Source organism: Notothenia coriiceps, unplaced genomic scaffold (genome assembly GCF_000735185.1).
Source record: "Notothenia coriiceps isolate Sejong01 unplaced genomic scaffold, NC01 NC01_scaffold00024667, whole genome shotgun sequence".
Classification (NCBI taxonomy): Eukaryota; Metazoa; Chordata; class Actinopteri; order Perciformes; family Nototheniidae; genus Notothenia; species Notothenia coriiceps.
In genome coordinates, this window is record NW_011357368.1 from 649626 (window position 1) to 659500 (window position 9875).

The 9875-nt window shown below is 43.5% G+C and overlaps 1 protein-coding gene across 6 annotated transcripts in view; it reads right to left on the minus strand.

The window, feature by feature from the left end:
• Positions 1 to 9875, minus strand: part of LOC104955149 (Kv channel-interacting protein 2) — a 182767-nt gene that overhangs the window by 54873 nt on the left and 118019 nt on the right. The window contains exon 1 of one of the 6 annotated variants that reach the window (XM_010782382.1): positions 5885 to 7305. The exons of the other annotated variants lie outside the window; for them this stretch is intronic. Coding sequence (XP_010780684.1) covers positions 5885 to 5990 — 106 coding nt within the window. The 5' untranslated portion in view covers positions 5991 to 7305. Of the gene's footprint in view, positions 1 to 5884; positions 7306 to 9875 lie in introns of those variants that run through there. 6 annotated transcript variants of the gene reach the window in all.

Here is a 9875-nt window from a genome sequence, read left to right on the forward strand (position 1 = left end):
CTCCCATTCGTGAGCAAGATCTTGGAAAGAGCAGTTGCCGCACAACTGGAACACCACATGTCACTGCATGAGCTCTATGAACCACTCCAGTCTGGCTTCAGACCATATCACAGTACTGAGACTGCCCTCATCAAAATCACAAACGACCTCCTCATCGCATCCGATTCTGGCCTCATCAGCGTTCTCATCCTCCTGGACCTCTCTGCAGTCTTCAATACCATATCCTATACCATCCTCACCAGCCGCCTGTCTGACTACCTTGGCCTCAGTGACACAGCTCTTGCCTGGTTCGAGTCCTACCTCTCTAACACTTTGTCACCATCAGTGACTGCAGCTCCCCTCCGGCCCCAGTCAACCAAGGCGTACCTCAAGGCTCTGTGCTTGGACCCCTCCTATTCACCATCTACAGGCTCCCACTTGGTCAAATCATCCGCCAACATGGTCTCAGCTTTCACTCTTATGCCGATGACACACAGCTCTATCTCTGCACCAAACCGTCCACTCAGCTCCCCCCTCAATCCCTTGTCAACTGCCTACAGGACATAAAAAACTGGATATCATCAAGCCTGCTCAAAATCAACAGCAATAAAACAGAGCTCATGATTGTGGCTCCCAAGGCGCAGCTCCAGAAGGTTGGAGACCTGCTTCTCTCCATTGACGGCTGCTCCATCTCCCCATCCACTGAAATCCGCAACCTAGGAGTCATCCTGGACACCACCCTCTCTTTCCAGGCGCACATCAAATCTGTTACCAAATCCGCCTTCTACCATCTCAAAAACATTGCCAGAATCCGGCATTCACTCTCTGACTCTGTGGCAGAAACACTTGTACACGCCTTCATCACATCCCGTCTGGACTACTGCAATGGAGTCCTGTCCGGGGTTCCCAGCAAAACCCTGGATAGGCTCCAATACGTCCAGAACTCTGCCGCCAGGCTTCTCATCCGCACCAAGCCATGGCAACATATCACCCCCACCCTCATCCACCTACACTGGTTTCCGGTCAAGTCCCGGATTCAGTACAAAACACTCCTCGTCACGTACAAGACCCTCCATACCCTCGCCCCCCAATACTTATCGGACCTCCTCCATCCCCACCCCTTCTCGGAGTCTGCGGTCCTCCGAAACGGCCTGCTCTCCATCCCCCGCTCTCACCTCCGAACTGTTGGTGACAGGGCGTTCAGTGTTGCGGCCCCCACCCTCTGGAATGCACTTCCTGCCGAGATCCGTAAAGCTGCCTCCCTGGACATCTTCAAATCATCATTAATAACACACCTGTTCACCCTGGCCTTCGGGCCCTGGCCCTTTCTTGGACCCCGGCTTCCTTTATTTTTTGTTTGCCCTTTGATTGTCTGTTTGTTTTGTTTGTCCACCATGTACAGCGACCTTGGGTCCCTTGAAAGGCGCTATATAAATATAATTTATTATTATTATTATGGCTGACAGTCCTTAAATTGATATACGGCAAGGAAAGACAAAATATTAAAGGCCTTTCCGAAGTGATGAAGCAGCACTGGAACATGTCCTAGCAATGTATTGTAAATCAAAGGATGAGCGAGGCTGTGGTGAATATGGCAGGATGCCACAACTTTCACACAAGTGACCAGGAGTACCACAGCTAACTGCAGCACAGGCAGTTAAGCTAACAGCTCCTCTCTCGATAGCAACACATTCTAACAAGTGAATGTTTTTAAAGCAGGTGAAATGTAGAGGAAGAACTTCTGTGTTGTTAAAACATGTTTTCTTAGGCCCACTTCCACCCAGCTCTTGTCTGCACACCCCATTGTAAAATTCTTCAATTTCCACCTCATAAACCTCTTACGAACACACTCCAGCCATTAGCCTTAAATCCATCAGAGCCTTGTAAACCTCCAGAGCAGCTCTTTCTTTTTCCTTCCTCTTTTACTTTTTCCACAGCAGTGATTCTCTCAAAGCCACTCTAGAAGGGGGTGGTTCATTCATTTGAATAGAATAGAATTGGGAGGGATGAAACCCTCTTTAATGGTCACACATGCAGGGCACACAGCACACACAGTGAAATGTGTTCTCTGCTTTTAACCCATCCTACTACCGGGAGTCTAGTACTAGGAGCAGTGGGCAGCTATTGTACAGCGCCCGGGGAGCAATGGGAGTGAGGGGGGAAGGGGGATGTCCAAGGGGGATGTCCAGTGCCTTGCTCAAGAGCACCATGGCAGGGCAGGAGGTGAACTGGGACCTCTCCAAGTAGAAGTCCACACTTGAACCGGCGACCCTACGGCTCACAGTCCAAGCCCCTACTGACTGAGCCACTACCGGACCTAAAATATATATGTCTTCATACTGTAGGTAAACAAAGTATGTTGGTGTGTGTGTGTGTGTGTGTGTGTGTGTGTGTGTGTGTGTGTGTGTGTGTGTGTGTGTGTGTGTGTGTGTGTGTGTGTGTGTGTGTTGAGATTAGCCGCTTTTCTTGATTTGCCTTAGATATTTTAGTTTAAATACAGTGTTAATTGCAGCTTATTTAATTGATCCAAGAGTATGTTTTGTACCATGATTACTCTGTGTTGAGATGCTGTAAATAGTAGGGATGCTCCGATCATCGGAAACAGTATCGGCCGATACAAATCGCCGATTCGATCGAGTGGGCGGGGCCTAAATGGAAGATTTAAACATCACTTTAAATCTTCCATTTAAAGTGATGGTTAAAACTCAGTTAATGGAGCTCATTCACTGGAGCTTCCACAAACAACAATCAACTTAATTATTACATTCAAATGATGTACATTATTCAAGTTTACATTCACTTTGGATAATAAATCGGGAGAAAATAGCGGATGCGCTCTCTTTTTCCTCTCTCCCTCTGTCTCTCCCCCTCCCCCCGGCCCGTCCATACAGCGGCTTTGGAAAAAGCTTGGATTTCTGCTTCACACACGTTGCATACCGCTATTTTACTGTCTTTTTCGGACACCTTAAACTACTGCCAGACTGGTAAAGCCATTTTGGCGAGCTTGTTTTGCCGCGCACAGAGAAAATATTCATGTATTTTACGTCTCGCGATCGGCATGTTTAGAGAGCACCGATCGATCGGTAGAGAGTGAGTATCGGCCGATCTCGATCGGTGACCGATCGATCGGAGCATCCCTAGTAAATAGGTTTAACAGAGGCGATGTCTATATCTTTCTAAAATATTTATGTTGTTTAGTCCTATCACATTACTAAGAATAAAGTGGTGAAAGAAAAGTGTGAAATGCCCTGGTATAGCTTAATCTCTATTTTGAAGATTTAGCATTTAAAAAAAATTAATAACCTTGGTCACAGAATATAAAAAGTATTTTCAAGCAGTGTTTGTATTTGTGTGTTAATCAGCGTAAGGTCAACAACAGCTAATTAAAGTAATGGGAGTTAAACGGTGTCTTTATTTCCCTTGTCTCGCTCTGTCCCAACAGAAAATGACTCAGTAGGAGTCTGGCAAGAGAAAGATGAGAATACATTTTTATTTTTCTCTTCCTAAACGGACCTCCCTTTGTCGAAAGTTGAATTCACAAAACAGTGAAACATATTTCAATAGCCACTGCTAACTTTCTAACTTCTGTTTTATTTGTATCATACCAAAGCAAACACAAGCAGTTATGGCTGTCATGCCAACTCACGTCAGCAGATCGATGGCCTGAGAGGGAAGTAAATGAAACCGTTGCCACACAAGCAGCCAAACCAAGACTATTAAAGTGGAAAGGTCAAGCAGAATAAAAAAATCTATGGAGAATGGATGAGTAAAGATGGCTTGGCGAAGGATTAATATGAGAGGGGACAGCTTAGAAATGACTGTAAATGAAGGTGTGACAGTTTCATAAAGAAACATATGGTCAAAATACTAGAGTAGCCGCCTCATGATGTTACCAGTATGTTAAACATATATGGCAGAGGTGTCCAAACTATGTCCAAACCAAATGCGGCCCGTGGTCCATTTTGAATTGGCCCGCAGCACATTCTAAAAGTATAATGGAATGTGGCCCACACATGAATCGTGTGCTTTTCCTATATTGTGCGTCTTAAATATTTATATTACACAGTATTAATGTTTTAAGAAGCCCACTTATCAAAATAATCTGTCAAATAAAGTTGAAAACATTTTCAAACAAATCTTAATTGATAAAAAAAGGAATGTTATCAGCAATCGGAGGTTTCTGTTTCAAGGAATGAGCTGCCAACCAAAAAAAATGAAATCCTATGGAAAGCTGTGATGTAGGAAGTTTTTTTCTTAAAGCATATTCAAGTATCAAGCATACATTTTACCAACATTTGATTGATTATGTTAACTTATAACTTAACTTATGAGACAATATACCTGAGGGGCCCAGCCTTTTGTATGTGTTTGGGTATGTGGCCCTCAGTGAAACATTTTGGACACCGCTGATATATAGGATAAAAGTTGCTTTATACATGACCATAACTCACGTACCCATGTAGGCATGTGTATATCAAGTGTATATCACGTGCCCTAATACTGTTTATAGTGTGCATTGGTGAGTGCATGATTATGCAGATAGTCTGAGTAATACAGTGGTTCTGCCATTTCTACCAAATTCCTCCAATAAAGACAAAATTCATTAGCTTAAGTACTTATAAGAGAGTTGGCACGCATACACACACGCTTGTTAGGTCCCACTTATCCCATAAAGAACGATCACAATGTAGTGAAGACTGATGCTTACAGTGTAATGGGGGTACACATGATGCATCCTGTATTTGTGTGTGCATGCATGCATGTGTACGCAGAGCATAGTTGATATTTTTCCAAGGGGAACTTTTTTGAAATGACAGGGCTTTTGGCCCTAGTTGACTACTGGGTGCAGTCCAGCATGTGCGCCAGGGATGGAGATTGTCTCAAATAGTGTAGCATCCATAAGAAATTCTTAATCTATTAATTACTATTAAGTGTTTTTTTTAGAGGAAATTAGAAGAAAACTCAGGTTCCTGTCAGACTGCTGCTGTATCTAGATGCCCAATGTGCACAGAGCACTCTCGGAGTAAAGTGAATAAAACAAAAAGTAACAATGGAGATAAGAATCCCATCTTCCCTGTTGTCACTAAGAGAGCTGAGTTAAGCAAGCGTGAACAAGGTAAAGTAGATTAGATTTAGATGGGACAAAGCCAGGGCGGGACAAGGACCTTTTTCAGTCAACCCTTCATTTACAGGCATTTGCAATCTGAAATGTTGTAAGCTAAGTTGTACCAAGCTATAATTAAACATCTGTGAATAATAGAGCTTCTAATTGAGTATACTGTATGCTTCTCCTGCTGATTCACCACAAATCAATAAGGGGGTCCCTCCCTTGTTCATAGCTCTAATGGTGAAAATATTGTTAAGTGAAACACTTTTTAACTGAATTATGTTTGTCAAATCACATTAAGCTAACTTCACCACAAAAAATGTTGATCTATGATCCGCAGCAAAGGAAATTAGCCATATTTTCTCTCTTGATACAGCTCCATACTAAAGGCCATAGGCTAATGAGAGCACTGAGAGTGAGGCTGACATTCCCTCAGCTAGACAAGTTCCTCTACAGCACTCAGACCCACTCTGTCCAAAGTGTTATCGATTAAAGGGTAAAAGCAAACACCCCAGGGGCAGAGGAAGGCCTCACACACAGCTAAAGTTACTGTGTGTTTGTGTGTGTGAGGGAAAGAGGGAAAGTGAGGGGAGGGAAAGAAAGAGAGAGTTGTGTGGCCCACAGTTGCACTGGTAACCCTAAAACAGGACTGCATGGCTACTCACGACCAGAGGTAATGGGTACTGCAGATATCTGTTAATGCACACACTCCTACACCCACATCCTTAAAATCTCAGTTTTTACTCTACCATTATCTTCCCGTTATTAAACCCACACATCCCTGAAAAAGCCCTTTACCTTCCCCTCCGACAGGCTCGAACATCCCAAACTGCTCCAGGACTTTGATGAAGAGACCCATGACCACCAGTAAAGCGATCATCTCCAAGCCATCCAGACTCAACATCTTTGGTTACCGTCTGTCATCGCCCAGCACTGCGCCTCCGAGCCAGGTCGGTTCAGGCCGGGTCGAGTCCAACCAGCAACACGACCCCCGGTCCAACTCCACCCAACTTGAGCAGCGTTCAACTTCAGCTCAGCTAAGAGTCTGCTTCCGCTTACTTTTATCCACTTCAATCCAATCAAGTATTCTAACTTGAGACTATAATGGAAAGTGGAATACTATGTAGTACTAAAGTAGTCCAAAATCTGACCCTTCTTATTCCCTGAGTGAGGCCATACTGCTGGAGCTATAGGCTGCCAGACAGAGCTACAGATTACCACCACACCTGGACTAGAGTTTAAGCTTTTCTCCTCTTCTTTCCTTCTTGTAGGCCTCCGTTGAGTAATGGACACTTGGGATGTGCTGCGCCTGCTGGTCCTTTGGCAGTGGTTTTCAGGAAGCGAGTGTTGTGAGGGGGAAGAGAGAGTGAGTGAGGGCGAGGCAGCAGATAACAAGAGGGGGAGAGGATGAGTGGGAGATGGCATAGAAAATGAGAGCGAGGGAGAAAGGCTAACCATGAGAGAGAGAGAGAGAGAGAGAGAGAGAGAGAGAGAGAGAGAGAGAGAGAGAGAGAGAGAGAGAAGAGAGAGAGAGAGCGCCAGACTCACACTCAAAGTGAGACAGGGATTGTTTGGGGGGGTGAGGGAGTTTAGGTATACCCTCCCTCTCCAGTGATATTATCTTCATTGATTTGTCCAATGTGGTTTCCTTGGTAACTAGAAAAAAAAGGTGAAAAGCCATATTTCACTAATGGAAAGAACATATATTTATGTTTATCTGAATTCAATTCCCATCCCAAGTGTGTGTTGACATTGTAGGGATAACTGTTTTGCAGTCCTTATGCCTGCTGGTAAATGCACTGCATGATCTACTGAAATGTGTTTCTATCAGGGTTCAATTGGGAAAGTATTTTTGGATTGAAATGCAACATATTTTAGATACATACAGTAGCTGCAGTGTTATTGAGCCTGAGGGTTTTAATGATTGAACTCAGTCTGTTTACAATTACATACAACACCCTTTACAATTTATCAAATGTGTCTTTCTGTTCTGTTGTCTGAGTCTTTTTAACACATAGTGGTCACAAAGGGTCCCACAATGTAAGGTTAGTGTAAAATGTTTAGTCCCTAACAAATTCCTGACCAACATCATGCATTATTAGGAAACTATAAGGTCATTTAAGACATCTGCTGGATAAGAATAAAGACCTAGTTTGTTTTTGGTATCATACATTCAAGAAGAATGCGTGAGCAGTAAATAAACTTGTATTGTGTATATATAGGTGTTATACTTTATGATTCATATTCTTCACAAGTTCTGCTTTCTATTAAAATACAGAAGAAAGTGAATTGTTCAAATACGGTTTGTGCCAGGGTGGGAAAAAAAATACACTTTTCCCCAGAAAAACCTTAAAGGTCCCATGACATGACCATTTCTACTGATCATAATTCCATTGTTGAGGTTTAGAATAGATTTACATTGTTCAATTTTCCAAACTCACATCGGTTTCTCAAACAGCATCTCTGTACAGTATGTGTATTCACTCTGTCCTAAACGGCTTGTTGGAGCTCCTGCCCCCCCTCCCTATGAGCCCACTGTGCTCTGATTGGTCAGCTCGCCCACTCTGTTCTGATGAGTCCACCATCGTTACAGCGGAACATCAGTGATTATGTGTTACAATGGCATTAGCAACCAGAAAAGGACACCAGTAATGACAAACAGATGAGAATGCTGCGTGGAGTCTGGGTGCCGTGTTGGCGGGACGTTGCGGGGCTCGCTGCTCCGCCCTTTGAGGATCGAGGAGTGGACAGTGTGAGCTGTATTACTGGGGTCGTTTCCTGGTTGCTGCGTGGGAACTGCAAGACAGCGAGACATCACGGAACTCAACCTGAGCACACATATACATTCACAGCCAGGCTGTTCGCCACACAGTTCGCCACACACTCTCAGCCTGAGAAAAGATAAGGCTGAGTGAGTGTGTGTGTGTGTGTGTGAGGAGCTCCACGGATTGGTCCATTTGGTCGTCGTTACGTCACTTAACCAGGAAGAAGAAAATGGAAAAAGAAAAATCTCCAACGAGGCGTTCTGGAGCAGCATAGACACATATTTTCTGTGTTAGAGTTGTACTTTGAGGGTTTGTGACTTTGCAGACCGTTACATGCATAAAAAGCTACATAACAGACAAGGGGACGGGTAATAACCAGAAAAGCATGTAGCCTAATGGGATCTTTAAAATAACTTTTGTAAAGCAATCAGTGTTTTTACACACCCTTTCCGAAAGTAGAACTGCTGGTTTTAAAAACAAAGTACATGAAGATGAAGCTCTTGTCTGTTACAGAACTATAAGTATAAGCCTGTGATGGTCATTTCCTGCGCAGCATGCCTCATTACGGAGAAGTCTGACACAGAAACCAGGTAATGCATACTAGCACACAAACACACATGTTTCAGGCAAGGTAACGGGAAACCTAATCTTATCACCTCACTCTTCTCGTTTATAGTGTGTACTGTAGGCAAACAAACACCAAGTCACAACAGAGCCATTTTTCCTCACTCTATGGCAGTAATGTATACCGGCTTAATTCAAGCTGCGCTCAAATTGCAGACATACTGTAAACAAAGGAATGTTCAACACACGCTCTCAAAAGAGAGAGAGAAATCTGAGCCTGACTTGTTGGTTCAAAATGATTTCTCTGCACACTTATTTATTGAAGTGTTATCGTTGGAGGGGAGAAACAGAGCGGTGGAAGGAAAGAAGAAGAAGAGGCAGGCTGTTGCATGAGACATGGTGGCAGGGGAGAGTAATGAGAAGTAAGATAAGACAAAAACAGAACATGAAGCAACAAAGGAAGGACAAACTGAAGAGCCTGAGTGTGTAAGGTCAGGTCCCTCTTTGTGGTGATCTGCGAATCTCAAAGGGAGGAGACATCTATTCTTTATTACCCTCCAGCACCTCTCCTCTCCAGGAGGATTTTTCACCTAATTCTGGCTGTCAGGAGAGAAAATTGGACCTGCAGATGTGCCCTCTATCAATATTCTCCTACCCTTACTTTCTTTAGAGGAGGAATTTCATCAAAATGAGACAAACAAGTAGTGCATATTTACTCTTTCAGGGCCACGGTTGGCATGACTAACTCAATATTACATTAATTTAATACGAAATGACTGCCTAAAACTAACTGATCAATTAAAAAGCTCAGAGAAACAGGTCCATTTACCATTCAAACTAATCGACAAAATGTTAATTTCCGATTATATTTTTAGGGTCTATTCTTTGTATATTCACTACAATTATTCATGAACCAGCAGTCTGAGACATTGTTTACTTCTTAAAAGGGAGTTAATGAGATTTGGTGAAGATTAATGTGTGCTAATATAATAGCAATTAAAACAGACCAGTCAAATTTGACTGGGAACACTAAAGTGAGAGAAACTAACACGACAGGAGGGTCAAGAGCAAACAGTTGTTCAGTCAGACAACTCACGTGTTTCTTTAACATGTTTATTAGAAGCAGCATATAGTTGAGTTTGGAGACTAGGCTCGGGTTTCATCACTCCACAGATATACATAGCACGATGAGTGATGATTAAATAACTAACCCCCAGAGCCTACAGGTGGAAGCTGGGGTGGTGGTGGGGCAGGCAAGCAGCAGCGACGTGGAAGTAGCTGCAGCAATAGCAGCAGCAAGCAATGCATAGAGAGATATCTGGCAGGTTAAATAGAGCGGCATATTAAGGAGACTCTGTTTGGTTGGTTGTAGAGTGGCAAGGAGCGTTATGTATGAATGCAGCATAAGTGCTCGAGTTGACTGCCTGAACTAGCTCGCAGGCTTCGCCCCATTTCAGTCA